The following is a 27840-nucleotide window of genomic DNA, read 5'->3' as shown; positions in this document are numbered from 1 at the left end:
ATATTCATGAGCTGGACTTGGGTCCACAAGGTATAAATTCAAAGTTTGCAGATGGAACAAAACTCAGAAATGTAGGAAAGGTTGTGGAGGATAGTAACAGTCTTCAGAAGGACAGAGACATGAGATACAGTTTAATACAGAGATATAAAACTCAGAAATGTAGGAAAGGTTGTGGAGGATAGTAACAGTCTTCAGAAGGACAGAGACATGAGATACAGTTTAATACAGAGATACAAAACTCAGAAATGTAGGGAAGGTTGTGGAGGATAGTAACAGTCTTCAGAAGGACAGAGACATGAGATACAGTTTAATACAGAGATACAAAACTCAGAAATGTAGGAAAGGTTGTGGAGGATAGTAACAGTCTTCAGAAGGACAGAGACATGAGATACAGTTTAATACAGAGATACAAAACTCAGAAATGTAGGAAAGGTTGTGGAGGATAGTAACAGTCTTCAGAAGGACAGAGACATGAGATACAGTTTAATACAGAGATACAAAACTCAGAAATGTAGGAAAGGTTGTGGAGGATAGTAACAGTCTTCAGAAGGACAGAGACATGAGATAACGTTTAATACAGAGATATAAAACTCAGAAATGTAGGAAAGATTGTGGAGGATAGTAACAGTCTTCAGAAGTACAGAGACATGAGATAACGTTTAATACAGAGATATAAAACTCAGAAATGTAGGAAAGATTGTGGAGGATAGTAACAGTCTTCAGAAGGACAGAGACATGAGATAACGTTTAATACAGAGATATAAAACTCAGAAATGTAGGAAAGATTGTGGAGGATAGTAACAGTCTTCAGAAGGACAGAGACATGAGATACAGTTTAATACAGAGATACAAAACTCAGAAATGTAGGAAAGGTTGTGGAGGATAGTAACAGTCTTCAGAAGAACAGAGACATGAGATACAGTTTAATACAGAGATATAAAACTCAGAAATATAGGAAAGGTTGTGGAGGATAGTAACAGTCTTCAGAAGGACAGAGACATTAGATAAAGTTTAATACAGAGATACAAAACTCAGAAATGTAGGAAAGGTTGTGGAGGATAGTAACAGTCTTCAGAAGGACAGAGACATGAGATACAGTTTAATACAGAGATACAAAACTCAGAAATGTAGGAAAGGTTGTGGAGGATAGTAACAGTCTTCAGAAGGACAGAGACATGAGATACAGTTTAATACAGAGATACAAAACTCAGAAATGTAGGAAAGGTTGTGGAGGATAGTAACAGTCTTCAGAAGAACAGAGACATGAGATACAGTTTAATACAGAGATACAAAACTCAGAAATGTAGGAAAGGTTGTGGAGGATAGTAACAGTCTTCAGAAGGACAGAGACATGAGATACAGTTTAATACAGAGATACAAATCTCAGAAATGTGGGAAAGATTGTGGAGGATAGTAACAGTCTTCAGAAGGACAGAGACATGAGATACAGTTTAATACAGAGATACAAAACTCAGAAATGTAGGAAAGATTGTGGAGGATAGTAACAGTCTTCAGAAGGACAGAGACATGAGATACAGTTTAATACAGAGATACAAAACTCAGAAATGTAGGAAAGATTGTGGAGGATAGTAACAGTCTTCAGAAGGACAGAGACATGGGATACAGTTTAATACAGAGATACAAATCTCAGAAATGTGGGAAAGATTGTGGAGGATAGTAACAGTCTTCAGAAGGACAGAGACATGAGATACAGTTTAATACAGAGATACAAAACTCAGAAATGTAGGAAAGATTGTGGAGGATAGTAACAGTCTTCAGAAGGACAGAGACATGAGATACAGTTTAATACAGAGATACAAATCTCAGAAATGTTGGAAAGATTGTGGAGGATAGTAACAGTCTTCAGAAGGACAGAGACATGAGATACAGTTTAATACAGAGATACAAAACTCAGAAATGTAGGAAAGATTGTGGAGGATAGTAACAGTCTTCAGAAGGACAGAGACATGAGATACAGTTTAATACAGAGATACAAAACTCAGAAATGTAGGAAAGATTGTGGAGGATAGTAACAGTCTTCAGAAGGACAGAGACATGGGATACAGTTTAATACAGAGATACAAATCTCAGAAATGTGGGAAAGATTGTGGAGGATAGTAACAGTCTTCAGAAGGACAGAGACATGAGATACAGTTTAATACAGAGATACAAAACTCAGAAATGTAGGAAAGATTGTGGAGGATAGTAACAGTCTTCAGAAGGACAGAGACATGAGATACAGTTTAATACAGAGATACAAAACTCAGAAATGTAGGAAAGATTGTGGAGGATAGTAACAGTCTTCAGAAGGACAGAGACATGGGATACAGTTTAATACAGAGATACAAAACTCAGAAATGTAGGAAAGGTTGTGGAGGATAGTAACAGTCTTCAGAAGGACAGAGACATGAGATACAGTTTAATACAGAGATACAAAACTCAGAAATGTAGGAAAGGTTGTGGAGGATAGTAACAGTCTTCAGAAGGACAGAGACATGAGATACAGTTTAACACAGAGATACAAAACTCAGAAATGTAGGGAAGATTGTGGAGGATAGTAACAGTCTTCAGAAGGACAGAGACATGAGATAAAGTTTAATACAGAGATATAAAACTCAGAAATGTAGGAAAGGTTGTGGAGGATAGTAACAGTCTTCAGAAGGACAGAGACATGAGATAAAGTTTAATACAGAGATATAAAACTCAGAAATGTAGGAAAGGTTGTGGAGGATAGTAACAGTCTTCAGAAGGACAGAGACATGAGATACAGTTTAATACAGAGATACAAAACTCAGAAATGTAGGAAAGGTTGTGGAGGATAGTAACAGTCTTCAGAAGGACAGAGACATGAGATACTGTTTAATACAGAGATACAAAACTCAGAAATGTAGGAAAGGTTGTGGAGGATAGTAACAGTCTTCAGAAGGACAGAGACATGAGATACAGTTTAATACAGAGATACAAAACTCAGAAATGTAGGAAAGGTTGTGGAGGATAGTAACAGTCTTCAGAAGGACAGAGACATGAGATACAGTTTAATACAGAGATACAAAACTCAGAAATGTAGGAAAGGTTGTGGAGGATAGTAACAGTCTTCAGAAGGACAGAGACATGAGATACAGTTTAATACAGAGATACAAAACTCAGAAATGTAGGAAAGATTGTGGAGGATAGTAACAGTCTTCAGAAGGACAGAGACATGAGATACAGTTTAATACAGAGATACAAAACTCAGAAATGTAGGAAAGATTGTGGAGGATAGTAACAGTCTTCAGAAGGACAGAGACATGAGATAAAGTTTAATACAGAGATATAAAACTCAGAAATGTAGGAAAGGTTGTGGAGGATAGTAACAGTCTTCAGAAGGACAGAGACATGAGATACAGTTTAATACAGAGATACAAAACTCAGAAATGTAGGAAAGGTTGTGGAGGATAGTAACAGTCTTCAGAAGGACAGAGACATGAGATACTGTTTAATACAGAGATACAAAACTCAGAAATGTAGGAAAGGTTGTGGAGGATAGTAACAGTCTTCAGAAGGACAGAGACATGAGATACAGTTTAATACAGAGATACAAAACTCAGAAATGTAGGGAAGATTGTGGAGGATAGTAACAGTCTTCAGAAGAACAGAGACATGAGATACAGTTTAATACAGAGATACAAAACTCAGAAATGTAGGAAAGATTGTGGAGGACAGTAACAGTCTTCAGATGGACAGAGACATGAGATACAGTTTAATACAGAGATACAAAACTCAGAAATGTAGGAAAGATTGTGGAGGATAGTAACAGTCTTCAGAAGGACAGAGACATGAGATACAGTTTAATACAGAGATACAAAACTCAGAAATGTAGGAAAGGTTGTGGAGGATAGTAACAGTCTTCAGAAGGACAGAGACATGAGATACAGTTTAATACAGAGATACAAAACTCAGAAATGTAGGAAAGGTTGTGGAGGATAGTAACAGTCTTCAGAAGGACAGAGACATGAGATACAGTTTAATACAGAGATATAAAACTCAGAAATGTAGGAAAGGTTGTGGAGGATAGTAACAGTCTTCAGAAGGACAGAGACATGAGATACAGTTTAATACAGAGATACAAAACTCAGAAATGTAGGGAAGATTGTGGAGGATAGTAACAGTCTTCAGAAGGACAGAGACATGAGATACAGTTTAATACAGAGATACAAAACTCAGAAATGTAGGAAAGGTTGTGGAGGATAGTAACAGTCTTCAGAAGGACAGAGACATGAGATACAGTTTAATACAGAGATACAAAACTCAGAAATGTAGGGAAGATTGTGGAGGATAGTAACAGTCTTCAGAAGGACAGAGACATGAGATACAGTTTAATACAGAGATATAAAACTCAGAAATGTAGGAACGGTTGTGGAGGATAGTAACAGTCTTCAGAAGGACAGAGACATGAGATACAGTTTAATACAGAGATACAAAACTCAGAAATGTAGGAAAGGTTGTGGAGGATAGTAACAGTCTTCAGAAGGACAGAGACATGAGATACAGTTTAATACAGAGATACAAAACTCAGAAATGTAGGAAAGGTTGTGGAGGATAGTAACAGTCTTCAGAAGGACAGAGACATGAGATACAGTTTAATACAGAGATATAAAACTCAGAAATGTAGGAAAGGTTGGGGAGGATAGTAACAGTCTTCAGAAGGACAGAGACATGAGATACAGTTTAATACAGAGATACAAAACTCAGAAATGTAGGGAAGATTGTGGAGGATAGTAACAGTCTTCAGAAGGACAGAGACATGAGATACAGTTTAATACAGAGATACAAAACTCAGAAATGTAGGAAAGGTTGTGGAGGATAGTAACAGTCTTCAGAAGGACAGAGACATGAGATACAGTTTAATACAGAGATACAAAACTCAGAAATGTAGGGAAGATTGTGGAGGATAGTAACAGTCTTCAGAAGGACAGAGACATGAGATACAGTTTAATACAGAGATATAAAACTCAGAAATGTAGGAAAGGTTGTGGAGGATAGTAACAGTCTTCAGAAGGACAGAGACATGAGATACAGTTTAATACAGAGATACAAAACTCAGAAATGTAGGAAAGGTTGTGGAGGATAGTAACAGTCTTCAGAAGGACAGAGACATGAGATACAGTTTAATACAGAGATACAAAACTCAGAAATGTAGGAAAGATTGTGGAGGATAGTAACAGTCTTCAGAAGTACAGAGACATGAGATACAGTTTAATACAGAGATACAAAACTCAGAAATGTAGGAAAGGTTGTGGAGGATAGTAACAGTCTTCAGAAGGACAGAGACATGAGATACAGTTTAATACAGAGATACAAAACTCAGAAATGTAGGAAAGGTTGTGGAGGATAGTAACAGTCTTCAGAAGGACAGAGACATGGGATACAGTTTAACACAGAGATACAAAACTCAGAAATGTAGGAAAGATTGTGGAGGATAGTAACAGTCTTCAGAAGGACAGAGACATGAAATACAGTTTAATACAGAGATACAAAACTCAGAAATGTAGGGAAGATTGTGGAGGATAGTAACAGTCTTCAGAAGGACAGAGACATGAGATACAGTTTAATACAGAGATATAAAACTCAGAAATGTAGGAAAGGTTGTGGAGGATAGTAACAGTCTTCAGAAGGACAGAGACATGAGATACAGTTTAATACAGAGATACAAAACTCAGAAATGTAGGAAAGGTTGTGGAGGATAGTAACAGTCTTCAGAAGGACAGAGACATGGGATACAGTTTAATACAGAGATACAAAACTCAGAAATGTAGGAAAGGTTGTGGAGGATAGTAACAGTCTTCAGAAGGACAGAGACATGAGATACAGTTTAACACAGAGATACAAAACTCAGAAATGTACGAAAGATTGTGGAGGATAGTAACAGTCTTCAGAAGGACAGAGACATGGGATACAGTTTAATACAGAGATACAAAACTCAGAAATGTAGGAGCATTGACAGAGACAGAGAGAGAGAGAGACAGAGAGAGTCAGAGATGGAGTGATAGAGAGAGAGAGAGAGACAGAGAGAGAGAGAGATGGAGAGAGTCAGAGAGGGAGAGATAGAGAGAGACATAGAGGGAGAGAGAGAGAGACAGAAAGAGAGAGAGACAGAGGGAGAGAGACAGAGAGAGAAGAGATGGAGAGAGACAGAGAGGGAGAGATAAAGAGGGAGAGAGGCAGAGATAGACAGAGGCAGAGAGACAGAGACAGAGAGAGAGATACAGAGAGAGAGAGCAGTCAGAGAGAGAGAGGGAGAGATAGAGTGAGAGAGACAGAGGGAAAGAGAGAGACAGAGAGGGATAGAGAGAGACAGAGGGAGATAGAGAGAGAGACAGAGAGAGAGACAGAGAGAGAGAGACAGAGAGAGATAGAGACAGAGACAGAGACAGAGAGAGAGACAGAGAGAGAGACGGAGAGAGAGAGGTGGAGAGAGCGAGCCGGAGAGAGAGAGACGGAGAGAGAGAGACGGAGAGAGGGAGAAATAGAGAGATAGAGAGATAGTGAGACAGCGAGGGACAGAGAGGGAGACAGATGGAGATGTTGGAGACTGGAGGTCAGAGATTGTCACTGTTCCCTCCCTGGAGGTGGAGAGATGATGAGTCAGGAGGACACGGGGGACATGGGGGTGAGGGAGACCTGGGCGATTCTCTAACACGGGTATGCGATTGAGCTGTGGGATCATTAATCCAGGAGTGATGATGGAGCCGGCAGTGTAAATGGAGTCAAGCAGAGAAGGAAATTAGAAGGGGTTTGGGGACGGAAGGGTTAATGGTAAGGGTGTAGGAGAAGTGGACAGTGTGGGTGGTCCGACACCAATATTATACAGTAATGTCCATCGTGTGTAACCTGGTGATTTTCTCCATTCCAGGCAAGATGATCACTGAGAAGATTCACCTCCAGGTCCCAGGAGATGTGGTTGAAGGATCGAGCAGGGCCTACATCACCGTGTTGGGTAAGAGACACGTCTCCCAGCTCCTGAGCCCCAAGCACAGATCAGGAAAGGCCCAGGCTCCATTCCCGGCCTGTGCTCAGTTAGCCTGATCCCAGACCCGGTGTGGTACTGAGCCCCACTCACAGACAGAGCAGGAAAGGACCAGGCTTCATTCCCGGCCTGTGCTGGGCTAACCTGATCCCACACCCGGTGTGGTACTGAGCTCTACACACACAGAGCAGGAAAGGCCCAGGCTCCATTCCCGGCCTGGGCTGGGTTAAGCTGATCCCACACCCAGTGTGGTACTGAGCCCCATGCACAGAGAGCAAGAAAGGCCCAGGCTCCAGTTTGGGATTGGGTTTTGGGATTGATATCGGGATTGGGTTTGGGATTGGGTATTGGGTTTGGGTTTTGGGATTGGGTTTTGGGATTGGAATTGGGTTTTGTGATTGAGATGGGGATTGGGTTTTGGAATTGAGATTGGGTTTTGGGATTCAGATGGGGATTGGGTTTTGGGATTGAAATGGGGATAGGGATTGGGTTTTGGAATTGAGATGGGGATTGGGATTGGGTTTTGGGATTGGGATTGGGATTTGGGATTGTGATGGGGATAGGGATTGGGTTTTGGGATTGAGATGGGGATAGGGATTGGGTTTTGGGATTGGGATTGGGATTTGGGATTGTGATGGGGATTGGGATTGGGTTTTGGGATTGAGATGGGGATTGGGTATTCGGATTGAGATGGGATTGAGATGGGGATTGGGATTGGGATTGGGCTTTGGGATTGAGATGGGGATAGGGATTGGGTTTTGGGATTGGGATTGGGATTTGGGATTGTGATGGGGATAGGGATTGGGTTTTGGGATTGAGATGGGGATTGGGTATTCGGATTGAGATGGGATTGAGATGGGGATTGGGATTGGGCTTTGGGATTGGGATGGGGATAGGGATTGGGTTTTGGGATTGGGATTGGGATTTAGGATTGTGATGGGGATAGGGATTGGGTATTGGGCTTGGGATTGGGATTTGGGATTGTGATGGGGATTGGGATTGGGTTTTGGGATTGAGATGGGGATTGGGTATTCGGATTGAGATGGGATTGAGATGGGGATTGGGTTTTGGAATTGGGATTGGGTTTTGGGATTGAGATGGGGATTGGGATTGGGTTTTGGGATTGCGATGGGGATTGGGTTTTGGGATTGAGATGGGGATTGGGTTTTGGGATTGGGATTTGGGATTGAGATGGGGATAGGGATTGGGTTTTGGGATTGGGATTGGGTTTTGGGATTGTGATGGGGATTGGGATTGGGATTGGGTTTTGGGATTGAGATGGGGATTGGGTATTTGGATTGAGATGGGATTGGGTTTTGGGATTGAGATGGGGATTGGGTTTTGGGATTGAGATAGGATTGGCTTTTGGGATTGAGATGGGGATTGGGTTTTGGGATTGGGATTGGGTTTTGGGATTGAGATGGGGATTGGGTTTTGGGATTGGGTTTTGGGATTGAGATGGGGATTGGGTTTTGGGATTGGGATTTGGTTTTGGGATTGAGTTGGGATTGGGTTTTTGGATTGGGATTGGGTTTTGGGATTGAGATGGGGATTGGGTTTTGGGATTGGGTTTTGGGATTGAGATGGGGATTGGAATTTGGAATTGGGATTGGGTTTTGGGATTGAGATGGGGATTGGGTTTTGGAATTGGGATTTGATTTTGGGATTGAGATGGGGATTGGGTTTTGGGATTGAGATGGGGATTTGGTTTTGGGATTGGGTTTTGGGATTGAGATGGGGATTGGGTTTTGGAATTGGGATATGGCTTTGGGATTGAGTTGGGATTGGGTTTTTGGATTGGGATTGGGTTTTGGGATTGAGATGGGGATTGGGTTTTGGGATTGGGTTTTGGGATTGAGATGGGGATTGGATTTTGGAATTGGGATTGGGTTTTGGTATTGAGATGGGGATTGGGTTTTGGAATTGGCATTTGATTTTGGGATTGAAATGGGGATTGGGTTTTGGGATTGGGATTGGGTTTTGAGATTGAGATGGGGATTGGGTTTTGGGATTGGGTTTTGGGATTGAGATGGGGATTGGGTTTTGGAATTGGGATTTGGTTTTGGGATTGAGTTGGGATTGGGTTTTTGGATTGGGATTGGGTTTTGGGATTGAGATGGGGATTGGGTTTTGGGATTGGGTTTTGGGATTGAGATGGGGATTGGATTTTGGAATTGGGATTGGGTTTTGGGATTGAGATGGGGATTGGATTTTGGAATTGGGATTTGGTTTTGGGATTGAGATGGGGATTGGGTTTTGTGATTGTGTTTTCGGATTGAGATGGGGATTGGGTTTTGGAATTGGGATTTGATTTTGGGATTGAGATGGGGATTGGGGTTTGGATTTGAGATGGGGATTGGGTTTTGTGATTGTGTTTTCGGATTGAGATGGGGATTGGATTTTGGAATTGGGATTTGGTTTTGGGATTGAGATGGGGATTGGGGTTTGGATTTGAGATGGGGATTGGGTTTTGTGATTGTGTTTTCGGATTGAGATGGGGATTGGATTTTGGAATTGGGATTGGGTTTTGGTATTGAGATGGGGATTGGGTTTTGGAATTGGCATTTGATTTTGGGATTGAAATGGGGATTGGGTTTTGGGATTGGGATTGGGTTTTGGGATTGGGTTTTGGGATTGAGATGGGGATTGGGTTTTGGAATTGGGATTTGGTTTTGGGATTGAGTTGGGATTGGGTTTTTGGATTGGGATTGGGTTTTGGGATTGAGATGGGGATTGGGTTTTGGGATTGGGTTTTGGGATTGAGATGGGGATTGGATTTTGGAATTGGGATTGGGTTTTGGGATTGAGATGGGGATTGGATTTTGGAATTGGGATTTGGTTTTGGGATTGAGATGGGGATTGGGTTTTGTGATTGTGTTTTCGGATTGAGATGGGGATTGGGTTTTGGAATTGGGATTTGATTTTGGGATTGAGATGGGGATTGGGGTTTGGATTTGAGATGGGGATTGGGTTTTGTGATTGTGTTTTCGGATTGAGATGGGGATTGGATTTTGGAATTGGGATTTGGTTTTGGGATTGAGATGGGGATTGGGGTTTGGATTTGAGATGGGGATTGGGTTTTGTGATTGTGTTTTCGGATTGAGATGGGGATTGGATTTTTTGATTGAGATGGGGATTGAGTTTTGGGATTGGGATTGGGTTTTGTGATTGGGATTGGGTATTGGGATTGAGATGGGGATTGGGATTGGGTTTTGGGATTGTGATGGGGATTGGGTTTTGGGATTGAGATGGGGATTGGGTTTTGGGATTGAGATGGGGATTGGGTTTTGGGATTGGGATTGGGTTTTGGGATTGAGATGGGGATTGGGTTTTGGGATTGGGATTGGGTTTTGGGATTGAGATGGGGATTGGGGTTTGGATTTGAGATGGGGATTGGGTTTTGGGATTGAGATGGGGATTGGGGTTTGGATTTGAGATGGGGATTGGGTTTTGTGATTGTGTTTTCGGATTGAGATGGGGATTGGATTTTGGAATTGGGATTTGGTTTTGGGATTGAGATGGGGATTGGGGTTTGGATTTGAGATGGGGATTGGGTTTTGTGATTGTGTTTTCGGATTGAGATGGGGATTGGATTTTTTGATTGAGATGGGGATTGAGTTTTGGGATTGGGATTGGGTTTTGTGATTGGGATTGGGTATTGGGATTGAGATGGGGATTGGGATTGGGTTTTGGGATTGTGATGGGGATTGGGTTTTGGGATTGAGATGGGGATTGGGTTTTGGGATTGAGATGGGGATTGGGTTTTGGGATTGGGATTGGGTTTTGGGATTGAGATGGGGATTGGGTTTTGGGATTGGGATTGGGTTTTGGGATTGAGATGGGGATTGGGGTTTGGATTTGAGATGGGGATTGGGTTTTGGGATTGAGATGGGGATTGGGGTTTGGATTTGAGATGGGGATTGGGTTTTGGGATTGGGTTTTGGGATTGAAATGGGGATGGGGATTGGATTTTGGAATTGGGATTTGATTTTGGGATTGAGATGGGGATTGGGTTTTGGGATTGAGATGGGGATTGGGGTTTGGATATGAGATGGGGATTGGGTTTTGGGATTGGGTTTTGGGATTGAAATGGGGATGGGGATTGGATTTTGGAATTGGGATTTGATTTTGGGATTGAGATGGGGATTGGGTTTTGGGATTGGGATTGGGTTTTGGGATTGAGATGGGGATTGGGGTTTGGATTTGAGATGGGGATTGGGTTTAGGGATTGGGATTGGGGATTGGGTTTTCGGATTGAGATGGGGATTGGATTTTTTGATTGAGATGGGGATTGAGTTTTGGGATTGGGATTGGGTTTTGTGATTGGGATTGGGTTTTGGGATTGAGATGGGGATTGGGTTTTGGGATTGGGATTGGGGATTGGGTTTTGGGATTGGGATTGGGTTTTGGGATTGAGATGGGGATTGGGTTTTTTGATTGAGATGGGGATTGAGTTTTGGGATTGGGATTGGGTTTTGTGATTGGGATTGGGTTTTGGGATTGAGATGGGGATTGGGTTTTGGGATTGGGATTGGGGATTGGGTTTTGGGATTGGGATTGGGTTTTGGGATTGAGATGGGGATTGGGTTTTGGGATTGGGTTTTGGGATTGAGATGGGGATTGGATTTTGGAATTGGGATTTGATTTTGGGATTGAGATGGGGATTGGGGTTTGGATTTGAGATGGGGATTGGATTTTGTGATTCTGTTTTGGGATTGAGATGGGGATTGGGGTTTGGATATGAGATGGGGATTGGGTTTTGTGATTGGGATTGGGTTTGGGGATTGAGATGGGCATTTGGTTTGGGGATTGAGATGGGGATTGGATTTTGGAATTGGGATTTGGTTTTGGGATTGAGATGGGGATTGGGGTTTGGAATTGGGATTTGATTTTGGGATTGAGATGGGGATTGGGGTTTGGAATTGGGATTTGATTTTGGGATTGAGATGGGGATTGGGGTTTGTGATTGGGATTGGGTTTGGGGATTGAGATGGGCATTTGGTTTGGGGATTGAGATGGGGATTGGATTTTGGAATTGGGATTTGGTTTTGGGATTGAGATGGGGATTGGGGTTTGGAATTGGGGTTTGATTTTGGGATTGAGATGGGGATTGGGGTTTGGATTTGAGATGGGGATTGGGTTTTGTGATTGTGTTTTCGGATTGAGATGGGGATTGGATTTTGGAATTGGGATTGGGTTTGGGGATTGAGATGGGCATTTGGTTTGGGGATTGAGATGGGGATTGGATTTTGGAATTGGGATTTGGTTTGGGGATTGAGATGGGGATTGGATTTTGGAATTGGGATTTGATTTTGGGATTGAGATGGGGATTGGGGTTTGGATTTGAGATGGGGATTGGGTTTTGTGATTGTGTTTTCGGATTGAGATGGGGATTGGATTTTGGAATTGGGATTGGGTTTTGGGATTGAGATGGGGATTGGGGTTTGGATTTGAGATGGGGATTGGGTTTTGTGATTGGGTTTTGGGATTGAGATGGGGATTGGATTTTTTGATTGAGATGGGGATTGAGTTTTGGGATTGGGATTGGGTTTTGTGATTGGGATTGGGTTTTGGGATTGTGATGGGGATTGAGATTGGGTTTTGGGATTGAGATGGGGATTGGGTTTTGGGTTTGGGTTTTGGGATTGAGATGGGGATTGGGTTTTGTGATTGGGATTGGGTTTTGGGATTGAGATGGGCATTTGGTTTGGGGATTGAGATGGGGATTGGGGTTTGGAATTGGGATTTGATTTTGGGATTGAGATGGGGATTGGGGTTTGGATTTGAGATGGGGATTGGGTTTTGTGATTGAGATGGGGATTGAGTTTTGGGATTGGGATTGGGTTTTGTGATTGGGATTGGGTTTTGGGATTGTGATGGGGATTGAGATTGGGTTTTGGGATTGAGATGGGGATTGGGTTTTGGGATTGGGATTGGGTTTTGGGATTGAGATGGGGATTGGGTTTTGGGATTGGGTTTTGGGATTGAGATGGGGATTGGGTTTTGGAATTGGGATTTGGTTTTGGGATTGTGTTTTCGGATTGAGATGGGGATTGGATTTTTTGATTGAGATGGGGATTGAGTTTTGGGATTGGGATTGGGTTTTGTGTTTGGGATTGGGTTTTGGGATTGAGATGGGCATTTGGTTTGGGGATTGAGATGGGGATTGGGTTTGGGGATTGAGATGGGGATTGGGTTTTGGGATTGGGATTGGGTTTTGGGATTGTGATGGGGATTGAGATTGGGTTTTGGGATTGAGATGGGGATTGGGTTTTGGGTTTGGGTTTTGGGATTGAGATGGGGATTGGGTTTTGGGATTGGGATTGGGTTTTCGGATTGAGATGGGCATTTGGTTTGGGGATTGAGATGGGGATTGGGATTGGGTTTTGTGATTGAGATGCGGACTGGGATTGGGTTTTGGGATTAAGATGGGGATTGGGTTTTGGGATTGAGATGGAGTTTGAGTTTTGGAATTGGGATTGGCTTTGGGATTGGGATTGGGTTTGGGATTGATTTTTGGGATTGGGATTTGGTTTTGAGATTGAGAAGGGGTTTGATTTTTGGGATGGGTATGGGGTTTTGGGACTGTGATGTGGATTGAGATGGGGTTTGATTTTTGGGATTGGGATTGGGTTTTGGGACTGTGATGGGGCTTGAGATGGGGTTTGATTTTTGGGAATGGGATGGGGTTTTGGGATTGAGAAGGGGTTTGATTTTTGGGATGGGTATGGGGTTTTGGGACTGTGATGGGGATTGAGATGGGGTTTGATTTTTGGGATTGGGATTGGGTTTTGGGACTGTGATGTGGATTGAGATGGGGTTTGATTTTTGGGAATGGGATGGGGTTTTGGGATTATGATGGGGATTGAGATGGGGTTTGATTTTTGGGAATGGGATGGGGTTTTGGGATTGAGAGGGGATTTTGACTGAAATCGGGGTTGAGTTTGGGGTTTGAACTCAATCTGACCTCACTGTTAATCGTGCACAATCCTGATATAACTCCAGCTGGGGAAGTGCTCCTGATATTTTCTTCCCCTCTCCTATCTCCAGGGGATATTCTCGGATCTGCAATGGAGAATCTGGATAGTTTACTGAGACTACCCACAGGATGTGGGGAGCAGAACATGGTGAAATTTGCCCCTAATGTCTACGTACTGAGATACCTGACAAAAACCCATCAGATCACTGGGGGAATCCAGAAAAAGGTGCTTGGATTCCTACGAACAGGTACATCTGTCGGAATTCCATTTCCCCAAAACATTCCCAACTCAATGTGCGGAGACTCTCTCCGGGTTACATGTATGTATGTGTGTCACTGTGTGTGTGTGTGTGTGTGTGTGTGTGTGTGTGTGTGTGTGTGTGTGTGTGTGTGTGTGTGTGTGTCTGAGGGAGTGGTACAATGTGTGTGTGTGTGTGTGAGAGAGAGTGGGACAGTGTGTGTGTGTGAGAGAGAGTGGGACAGTGTGTGTGTGAGAGAGAGAGAGAGAGAGTGGGACAGTGTGTGTGTGTGAGAGAGAGAGAGAGAGAGAGTGGGACAGTGTGTGTGTGCGAGAGAGAGAGAGTGGCAGAGTGTGTGTGTGAGAGAGAGAGTGGGACAGTGTGTGTGTGAGAGAGAGAGAGAGAGAGTGGGACAGTGTGTGTGTGAGAAAGAGAGAGTGGTAGAGTGTGTGTGTGTGAGAGAGAGAGTGGTACAATGTGTGTGTGTGTGTGAGAGAGAGAGTGGGACAGTGTATGTGAGAGAGAGAGAGTGGGACAGTGTGTGTGTGTGAGAGAGAGAGAGAGAGTAGGACAGTGTGTGTGTGAGAGAGAGAGAGTGGGACAGTGTGTGTGTGAGAGAGAGAGAGAGAGAGTGGGACAGTGTGTGTGTGAGAAAGAGAGAGTGGTAGAGTGTGTGTGTGTGAGAGAGAGAGTGGGACAGTGTGTGTGTGTGAGAGAGAGTGGTACAATATGTGTGTGTGAGAGAGAGAGAGAGTGGTACAGTGTGTGTGTGTGAGAGAGAGTGGTACAATATGTGTGTCTGAGAGAGAGAGAGAGTGGTACAATATGTGTGTGTGAGAGAGAGAGAGAGTGGTACAATATGTGTGTGTAAGAGGGAGAGAGAGTGGTACAATATGTGTGTGTGAGAGAGAGAGTGGGACAGTGTGTGTGTGAGAGAGAGAGTGGGACAGTGTGTGTGTGTGAGAGAGAGTGGTACAATATGTGTGTGTGAGAGAGAGAGAGAGTGGTACAGTGTGTGTGTGTGTGAGAGGGAGAGAGAGAGTGGGACAGTGTGTGTGTGTGTGAGAGGGAGAGAGAGAGTGGGACAGTGTGTGTGTGCGCGAGAGAGAGAGTGGGACAGTGTGTGTGAGAGAGAGAGAGTGGGACAGTGTGTGCATGTGTGAGAGAGAGAGAGAGTGGGACAGTGTGTGTGTGCAAGAGAGAGTGGTACAATATGTGTGTGTGAGAGAGAGAGAGAGTGGTACAGTGTGTGTGTGTGAGAGGGAGAGAGAGAGTGGGACAGTGTGTGTGTGCGAGAGAGAGAGAGTGGGACAGTATGTGTGTGAGAGAGAGAGAGAGAGTGGGACAGTGTGTGTGTGAGAGAGAGAGTGGGACAGTGTGTGTGTGAGAGAGAGTGGGACAGTGTGTGTGTGTGTGAGAGAGAGTGGGACAGTGTGTGTGTGAGAGAGAGAGAGAGAGAGAGTGGGACAGTGTGTGTGTGTGAGAGAGACAGTGGGACAGTGTGTGTGTGAGAGAGAGAGAGAGAGAGAGAGTGGGACAGTGTGTGTGTGAGAGAGAGACAGTGGGACAGTGTGTGTGAGTGAGAGAGGGAGTGGTAGACTGTGTGTGTGAGAGAGAGAGTGGGACACTGTGTGCGTGTGTGTCACTCTGTGAGTGTTACTCTGTGTGTTACACTGTGTGTGTGTGTGTCACTCTGTGTGTGTCACTCTGTGTGTTACACTGTGTGTGTGTGTGTCACTCTGTGAGTGTTACTCTGTGTGTTACACTGTGTGTTTGTGTGTGTTGGTCTGTGAGTGTTGCACTGTGTGTTACACTGTGTGTGTGTGTTGGTCTGTGAGTATTACTCTGTGTGTTGCACTGTGTGTGTGTGTGTGTCGTTCTGTGAGTGTTACTCTGTGTGTTACACTGTGTGTTTGTGTGTGTCACTCTGTGAGTGTTGCCCTGTGTGTTACACTGTGTGTGTGTCACTCTGTGAGTGTTACTCTGTGTGTTACACTGTGTGTGTGTGTGACTCTGTGAGTGTTACTCTGTGTGTTACACTGTGTGCGTGTGTGTCACACTGTGAGTGTTACTCTGTGTGTTACACTGTGTGTGTGTGTGACTCTATGAGTGTTACTCTGTGTGTTACACTGTGTGTGTGTCACTCTGTGAGTGTTACTCTGTGTGTTACACTGTGTGTGTGTGTCACTCTATGAGTGTTACTCTGTGTGTTACACTGTGCGTGTGTGTCACTCTGTGAGTGTTACTCTGTGTTACACTGTGTGTGTGTCACTCTGTGAGTGTTACTCTGTGTGTTACACTGTGTGTGTGTGTCACTCTATGAGTGTTACACTGTGTGTTACACTGTGTGTGTGTCACACTGTGAGTGTTACTCTGTGTGTTACACTGTGCGTGTGTGTCACTCTGTGAGTGTTACTCTGTGTGTTACACTGTGTGTGTGTGTGACTCTGTGAGTGTTACTCTGTGTGTTACACTGTGTGTGTGTGTGACTCTGTGAGTGTTACTCTGTGTGTTACACTGTGTGTGTGTGTGTGTGTCAATCTGTGAGTGTTACTCTGTGTGTGACACTGTGTGTGTGTGTCACTCTGTGAGTGTTACTCTGTGTGTTACACTGTGTGTGTGTGTGTGTGTCACTCTGTGAGTGTTACACTGTGTGTTACACTGTGTGTGTGTGTGTCACTCTGTGAGTGTCACTCTGTATTACTCTATCTCTCTCTCGTTACTCTGTGCCCTGTATACCCACTAGTAACCGTTTCACTCCTCCACAGGTTACCAGAACCAGTTGACGTTCAAACATGAAGATGGATCTTACAGTGCATTTGGGACACGGGACCCTGAGGGGAACACCTGGTAAAGAGAAATAGGAAAGATCACTCGCTCACCATTCCTGTCACACACACTCATTCTCACTCACTCTGATACATTCCTTTCACACACACTCATTCTCACTCACTGTGATACATTCCTGTCACTCACTCACACTCACTCTGATACATTCCTGTCACACACACTCACTCACACTCACTCTGATACATTCCTGTCACACACACACACACACACACACACTCACTCACTCTGATACATTCCTGTCACACACACACACTCACACTCACTCTGATACATTCCTGTCACACACACTCACTCACACTCACTCTGATACATTCCTGTCACACACACTCACTCACACTCACTCTGATACATTCCTGTCACACACACTCATTCTCACTCACTCTGATACATTCCTGTCACACACACTCATTCACACTCACTCTGATACATTCCTGTCACACACACACTCACTCACACTGATACATTCCTGTCACACACACTCACTCACACTCACTCTGATACATTCCTGTCACACACACTCATTCACACTCACTCTGATACATTCCTGTCACACACACTCATTCACACTCACTCCGATACATTCCTGTCACACACACACACTCACACTCACTCTGATACATTCCTGTCACACACACTCACTCACACTCACTCTGATACATTCCTGTCACACACACTCATTCACACTCACTGTGATACATTCCTGTCACACACACACACTCACACTCACTTTGATACATTCCTGTCACACACACTCACTCACACTCACTCTGATACATTCCTGTCACACACACTCACTCACACTCACTCTGATACATTCCTGTCAAACACACTCATTCTCACTCACTCTGATACATTCCTGTCACACACACTCACTCACACTCACTCTGATACATTCCTGTCACACACACTCACTCACACTGATACATTCCTGTCACACACACTCACTCACACTCACTCTGATACATTCCTGTCACACACACTCATTCACACTCACTCTGATACATTCCTGTCACACACACTCACTCACACTCACTGTGATACATTCCTGTCACACACACTCATTCACACTCATTCTGATACATTCCTGTCACACACACTCACTCACACTCATTCTGATACATTCCTGTCACACACACTCATTCACACTCATTCTGATACATTCCTGTCACACACATTCACTCACACTCACTCGGATACATTCCTGTCACACACACTCATTCACACTCATTCTGATACATTCCTGTCACACACACTCACTCACACTCATTCTGATACATTCCTGTCACACACACTCATTCACACTCATTCTGATACATTCCTGTCACACACACTCACTCACACTCACTCTGATACATTCCTGTCACACACACTCATTCACACTCATTCTGATACATTCCTGTCACACATACTCATTCACACTCATTCTGATACATTCCTGTCACACACACTCACTCACACTCACTCTGATACATTCCTGTCACACACACTCATTCACACTGATACATTCCTGTCACACACACTCATTCACACTCATTCTGATACATTCCTGTCACACACACTCATTCACACTCATTCTGATACATTCCTGTCACACACACTCACTCACACTCACTGTGATACATTCCTGTCACACTCACTCATTCACACTCACTCCGATACATTCCTGTCACACACACTCACTCACACTCACTCTGATACATTCCTTTCACACACACTCATTCACACTCACTCTGATACATTCCTGTCACACACACTCATTCACACTCACTCCGATACATTCCTGTCACACACACTCACTCACACTCACTCTGATACATTCCTGTCACTCACACTCACTCACACTCACTCTGATACATTCCTGTCACTCGCACTCACTCACACTCACTCCGATACATTCCTGTCACACACACTCACTCACACTCACTCCGATGCATTCCTGTCACACACACTCACTCACACTCACTCTGATACATTCCTGTCACACACACTCATTCACACTCACTCTGATACATTCCTGTCACACACACTCATTCACACTCACTCTGGTACATTCCTGTCACACACACTCACTCACACTCACTCTGATACATTCCTGTCAGACACACTCATTCACACTCAGTCTGATACATTCCTGTCACACACACTCATTCACACTCACTCTGGTACATTCCTGTCACACACACTCACTCACACTCACTCTGATACATTCCTGTCACACACACTCACTCACACTCACTCTGATACATTCCTGTCACACACACTTACTCACACTCACTCTGATACATTCCTGTCACTGACACTCACTCACACTCACACTGATACATTCCTGTCAGACACACTCACACACATTCACTCTGATACATTCCTGTCACACACACTCACTCACACTCACTCTGATACATTCCTGTCACACACACTCACTCACACTCACTCAGATACATTCCTGTCAGACACACTCACTCACACTCACTCTGATACATTCCTGTCACACACACTCACTCACACTCACTCTGATACATTCCTGTCAGACACACTCACACACATTCACTCTGATACATTCCTGTCACTCACACTCACTCACACTCACTCTGATACATTCCTGTCACACACACTCACTCACACTCACACTGATACATTCCTGTCAGACACACTCACTCACACTCACTCTGATACATTCCTGTCACACACACTCACTCACACTCACTCTGATACATTCCTGTCAGACACACTCATTCACACTCACTGTGATACATTCCTGTCAGACACACTCACACACATTCACTCTGATACATTCCTGTCACACACACTCACTCACACTCACTCCGATACATTCCTGTCACACACACTCACTCACACTCACTCTGATACATTCCTGTCAGACACACTCATTCACACTCACTGTGATACATTCCTGTCAGACACACTCACACACATTCACTCTGATACATTCCTGTCACACACACTCACTCACACTCACTCCGATACATTCCTGTCACACACACTCACTCACACTCACTCTGATACATTCCTGTCACACACACTCACTCACACACATTCACTCTGATACATTCCTGTCACTCACACTCACTCCGATACATTCCTGTCACACACACTCACTCACACTCACTCTGATACATTCCTGTCACACACACTCACACACACTCACTCACTCTGATACATTCCTGTCACACACACTCACACACATTCACTCTGATACATTCCTGTCACACACACTCACTCACACTCACTGTGATACATTCCTGTCACTCACAATCACTCACACTCATTCTGATACATTCCTGTCACACACACTCATTCACACTCACTCCGATACATTCCTGTCAGACACACTCATTCACACTCACTCTGATACATTCCTGTCAGACACACTCACTCACACTCACTCTGATACATTCCTGTCACACACACTCACTCACACTCACACTGATACATTCCTGTCAGACACACTCACTCACACTCACTCTGATACATTCCTGTCAGACACACTCATTCACACTCACTCCGATACATTCCTGTCACACACACTCACTCACACTCACTCTGATACATTCCTGTCAGACACACTCACACACATTCACTCTGATACATTCCTGTCACACACACTCACTCACACTCACTGTGATACATTCCTGTCACTCACAATCACTCACACTCACTGTGACACATTCCTGTCACACACACTCACTCACACTCACTCTGATACATTCCTGTCACTCACACTCACTCACACTCACTGTGATACATTCCTGTCACACACACTCACTCACACTCATTCTGATACATTCCTGTCACACACACTCATTCACACCCACTCTGATACATTCCTGTCACACACACTCATTCACACTCACTCTGGTACATTCCTGTCACACACACTCACTCACACTCACTCTGATACATTCCTGTCACATACACTCATTCACACTCACTCTGGTACATTCCTGTCACACACACTCATTCACACTCACACTCACTCTGATACATTCCTGTCAGACACACTCACTCACACTCACTCCGATACATTCCTGTCACACACACTCATTCACACTCACTCCGATACATTCCTGTCACACACACTCATTCACACTCACTCTGATACATTCCTGTCACACACACTCACTCACACTCACTCCAATACATTCCTGTCACACACACTCACTCACACACATTCACTCTGATACATTCCTGTCACACACACTCATTCACACTCACTCTGATACATTCCTGTCACACACACTCATTCACACTCACTCTGATACATTCCTGTCACACACACTCACTCACACTCACTCTGATACATTCCTGTCACACACACTCATTCACACTGATACATTCCTGTCACGCACACTCACTCACACTCACTCTGATACATTCCTGTCACACACACTCATTCACACTGATACATTCCTGTCACACACACTCACTCACACTCACTCCGATACATTCCTGTGACACACACTCACTCACACTCACTCTGATACATTCCTGTCACACACACTCACTCACACTCACTCTGATACATTCCTGTCACTCACACTCACTCACACTCATTCTGATACATTCCTGTCACACACACTCACTCACACTCACTCTGATACATTCCTGTCACACACACTCACTCACACTCACTCTGATACATTCCTGTCACACACACTCATTCACACTCATTCTGATACATTCCTGTCACACACACTCACTCACACTCATTCTGATACATTCCTGTCACACACACTCATTCACACTCATTCTGATACATTCCTGTCACACACTCATTCACACTCATTCTGATACATTCCTGTCACACACACTCACTCACACTCACTCTGATACATTCCTGTCACACACACTCATTCACACTCATTCTGATACATTCCTGTCACACACACTCATTCACACTCATTCTGATACATTCCTGTCACACACACTCACTCACACTCACTCTGATACATTCCTGTCACACACACTCATTCACACTGATACATTCCTGTCACACACACTCATTCACACTCATTCTGATACATTCCTGTCACACACACTCACTCACACTCACTCTGATACATTCCTGTCACACTCACTCATTCACACTCACTCCGATACATTCCTGTCACACACACTCACTCACACTCACTCTGATACATTCCTTTCACACACACTCATTCACACTCACTCTGATACATTCCTGTCACACACACTCATTCACACTCACTCCGATACATTCCTGTCACACACACTCACTCTGATACATTCCTGTCACACACACTCACACACATTCACTCTGATACATTCCTGTCACTCACACTCACTCGCACTCACTCTGATACATTCCTGTCACTCACATTCACTCACACTCACTCCGATACATTCCTGTCACACACACTCACTCACACTCACTCCGATACATTCCTGTCACACACACTCACTCAGATACATTCCTGTCACACACACTCATTCACACTCACTCTGATACATTCCTGTCACACACACTCATTCACACTCACTCTGGTACATTCCTGTCACAGACACTCACTCACACTCACTCTGATACATTCCTGTCAGACACACTCATTCACACTCAGTCTGATACATTCCTGTCACACACACTCATTCACACTCACTCTGGTACATTCCTGTCACACACACTCACTCACATTCACTCTGATACATTCCTGTCACACACACTTACTCACACTCACTCTGATACATTCCTGTCACTGACACTAACTCACACTCACACTGATACATTCCTGTCAGACACACTCACACACATTCACTCTGATACATTCCTGTCACACACACTCACTCACACTCACTCTGATACATTCCTGTCACACACACTCACTCACACTCACTCAGATACATTTCTGTCAGACACACTCACTCACACTCACTCTGATACATTCCTGTCACACACACTCACTCACACTCACTCTGATACATTCCTGTCAGACACACTCACACACATTCACTCTGATACATTCCTGTCACTCACACTCACTCACACTCACTCTGATACATTCCTGTCACTCACACTCACTCACACTCACACTGATACATTCCTGTCACACACATTCACTCACACTCACTCCGATACATTCCTGTCACACACACTCACTCACACTCACTCTGATACATTCCTGTCAGACACACTCATTCACACTCACTGTGATACATTCCTGTCAGACACACTCACACACATTCACTCTGATACATTCCTGTCACACACACTCACTCACACTCACTCCGATACATTCCTGTCACACACACTCACTCACACTCACTCTGATACATTCCTGTCACACACACTCACTCACACACATTCACTCTGATACATTCCTGTCACTCACACTCACTCCGATACATTCCTGTCACACACACTCACTCACACTCACTCTGATACATTCCTGTCACACACACTCACACACACTCACTCACTCTGATACATTCCTGTCACACACACTCACACACATTCACTCTGATACATTCCTGTCACACACACTCACTCACACTCACTGTGATACATTCCTGTCACTCACAATCACTCACCCTCATTCTGATACATTCCTGTCACACACACTCATTCACACTCACTCCGATACATTCCTGTCAGACACACTCATTCACACTCACTCTGATACATTCCTGTCAGACACACTCACTCACACTCACTCTGATACATTCCTGTCACACACACTCACTCACACTCACACTGATACATTCCTGTCAGACACACTCACTCACACTCAAACTGATACATTCCTGTCAGACACACTCATTCACACTCACTCCGATACATTCCTGTCACACACACTCACTCACACTCACTCTGATACATTCCTGTCAGACACACTCACACACATTCACTCTGATACATTCCTGTCACACACACTCACTCACACTCACTGTGATACGTTCCTGTCACTCACAATCACTCACACTCACTGTGACACATTCCTGTCACACACACTCACTCACACTCACTCTGATACATTCCTGTCACTCACACTCACTCACACTCACTGTGATACATTCCTGTCACACACACTCACTCACACTCACTCTGATACATTCCTGTCAGACACACTCATTCACACTCACTGTGATACATTCCTGTCAGACACACTCACACACATTCACTCTGATACATTCCTGTCACACACACTCACTCACACTCACTCCGATACATTCCTGTCACACACACTCACTCACACTCACTCTGATACATTCCTGTCACACACACTCACTCACACACATTCACTCTGATACATTCCTGTCACTCACACTCACTCCGATACATTCCTGTCACACACACTCACTCACACTCACTCTGATACATTCCTGTCACACACACTCACACACACTCACTCACTCTGATACATTCCTGTCACACACACTCACACACATTCACTCTGATACATTCCTGTCACACACACTCACTCACACTCACTGTGATACATTCCTGTCACTCACAATCACTCACCCTCATTCTGATACATTCCTGTCACACACACTCATTCACACTCACTCCGATACATTCCTGTCAGACACACTCATTCACACTCACTCTGATACATTCCTGTCAGACACACTCACTCACACTCACTCTGATACATTCCTGTCACACACACTCACTCACACTCACACTGATACATTCCTGTCAGACACACTCACTCACACTCAAACTGATACATTCCTGTCAGACACACTCATTCACACTCACTCCGATACATTCCTGTCACACACACTCACTCACACTCACTCTGATACATTCCTGTCAGACACACTCACACACATTCACTCTGATACATTCCTGTCACACACACTCACTCACACTCACTGTGATACGTTCCTGTCACTCACAATCACTCACACTCACTGTGACACATTCCTGTCACACACACTCACTCACACTCACTCTGATACATTCCTGTCACTCACACTCACTCACACTCACTGTGATACATTCCTGTCACACACACTCACTCACACTCATTCTGATACATTCCTGTCACACACACTCATTCACACCCACTCTGATACATTCCTGTCACACACACTCATTCACACTCACTCTGGTACATTCCTGTCACACACACTCACTCACACTCACTCTGATACATTCCTGTCACATACACTCATTCACACTCACTCTGGTACATTCCTGTCACACACACTCATTCACACTCACACTCACTCTGATACATTCCTGTCAGACACACTCACTCACACTCACTCCGATACATTCCTGTCACACACACTCATTCACACTCACTCCGATACATTCCTGTCACACACACTCATTCACACTCACTCTGATACATTCCTGTCACACACACTCACTCACACTCACTCCAATACATTCCTGTCACACACACTCACTCACACACATTCACTCTGATACATTCCTGTCACACACACTCATTCACACTCACTCTGATACATTCCTGTCACACTCACTCATTCACACTCACTCTGATACATTCCTGTCACACACACTCACTCACACTCACTCTGATACATTCCTGTCACACACACTCATTCACACTGATACATTCCTGTCATGCACACTCACTCACACTCACTCCGATACATTCCTGTCACACACACTCATTCACACTGATACATTCCTGTCACACACACTCACTCACACTCACTCTGATACATTCCTGTCACACACACTCATTCACACTGATACATTCCTGTCACACACACTCACTCACACTCACTCCGATACATTCCTGTGACACACACTCACTCACACTCACTCTGATACATTCCTGTCACACACACTCACTCACACTCTCTGATACATTCCTGTCACTCACACTCACTCACACTCATTCTGATACATTCCTGTCACACACACTCACTCACACTCACTCTGATACATTCCTGTCACACACACTCACTCACACTCACTGTGATACATTCCTGTCACACACACTCATTCACACTCATTCTGATACATTCCTGTCACACACACTCACTCACACTCATTCTGATACATTCCTGTCACACACACTCATTCACACTCATTCTGATACATTCCTGTCACACACATTCACTCACACTCACTCTGATACATTCCTGTCACACACACTCACTCACACTCACTGTGATACATTCCTGTCACACACACTCATTCACACTCATTCTGATACATTCCTGTCACACACTCATTCACACTCATTCTGATACATTCCTGTCACACACACTCACTCACACTCACTCTGATACATTCCTGTCACACACACTCATTCACACTCATTCTGATACATTCCTGTCACACACACTCATTCACACTCATTCTGATACATTCCTGTCACACACACTCACTCACACTCACTCTGATACATTCCTGTCACACACACTCATTCACACTGATACATTCCTGTCACACACACTCATTCACACTCATTCTGATACATTCCTGTCACACACACTCACTCACACTCACTGTGATACATTCCTGTCACACTCACTCATTCACACTCACTCCGATACATTCCTGTCACACACACTCACTCACACTCACTCTGATACATTCCTTTCACACAGACTCATTCACACTCACTCTGATACATTCCTGTCACACACACTCATTCACACTCACTCCGATACATTCCTGTCACACACACTCACTCTGATACATTCCTGTCACACACACTCACTCGCACTCACTCTGATACATTCCTGTCACTCACACTCAGTCACACTCACTCCGATACATTCCTGTCACACACACTCACTCACACTCACTCCGATACATTCCTGTCACACACACTCACTCAGATACATTCCTGTCACACACACTCATTCACACTCACTCTGATACATTCCTGTCACACACACTCATTCACACTCACTCTGGTACATTCCTGTCACAGACACTCACTCACACTCACTCTGATACATTCCTGTCAGACACACTCATTCACACTCAGTCTGATACATTCCTGTCACACACACTCATTCACACTCACTCTGGTACATTCCTGTCACACACACTCACTCACACTCACTCTGATACATTCCTGTCACACACACTTACTCACACTCACTCTGATACATTCCTGTCACACACACTCACTCACACTCACTCTGATACATTCCTGTCACACACACTTACTCACACTCACTCTGATACATTCCTGTCACTGACACTCACTCACACTCACACTGATACATTCCTGTCAGACACACTCACACACATTCACTCTGATACATTCCTGTCACACACACTCACTCACACTCACTCTGATACATTCCTGTCACACACACTCACTCACACTCACTCAGATACATTCCTGTCAGACACACTCACTCACACTCACTCTGATACATTCCTGTCACACACACTCACTCACACTCACTCTGATACATTCCTGTCAGACACACTCACACACATTCGCTCTGATACATTCATGTCACTCACACTCACTCACACTCACTCTGATACATTCCTGTCACACACACTCACTCGCACTCACACTGATACATTCCTGTCAGACACACTCACTCACACTCACTCTGATACATTCCTGTCACACACACTCACTCACACTCACTCTGATACATTCCTGTCAGACACACTCATTCACACTCACTGTGATACATTCCTGTCAGACACACTCACACACATTCACTCTGATACATTCCTGTCACACACACTCACTCACACTCACTCCGATACATTCCTGTCACACACACTCACTCACACTCACTCTGATACATTCCTGTCAGACACA

The 27840-nt window shown here is 44.2% G+C and overlaps 1 protein-coding gene across 1 annotated transcript in view; it reads left to right on the top strand.

The window, feature by feature from the left end:
- LOC137361411 (alpha-2-macroglobulin-like protein 1) overlaps window positions 1–27840 on the top strand; it is a 99813-nt gene that overhangs the window by 36104 nt on the left and 35869 nt on the right. The window contains exons 8-10 of the mRNA XM_068026279.1: window positions 6893–6976; window positions 14057–14233; window positions 16993–17074. Of these exons, the coding sequence (XP_067882380.1) occupies window positions 6893–6976; window positions 14057–14233; window positions 16993–17074 (343 nt within the window). The remainder of the gene's footprint in view (window positions 1–6892; window positions 6977–14056; window positions 14234–16992; window positions 17075–27840) is intronic.

The sequence above is a fragment of the Heterodontus francisci genome, unplaced genomic scaffold (assembly GCF_036365525.1).
Source record: "Heterodontus francisci isolate sHetFra1 unplaced genomic scaffold, sHetFra1.hap1 HAP1_SCAFFOLD_739, whole genome shotgun sequence".
Taxonomy (NCBI): domain Eukaryota; kingdom Metazoa; phylum Chordata; class Chondrichthyes; order Heterodontiformes; family Heterodontidae; genus Heterodontus; species Heterodontus francisci.
The sequence above is the reverse complement of the archived record's forward strand: the minus strand, read 5'-3'. Positions and strand labels throughout refer to the sequence as shown.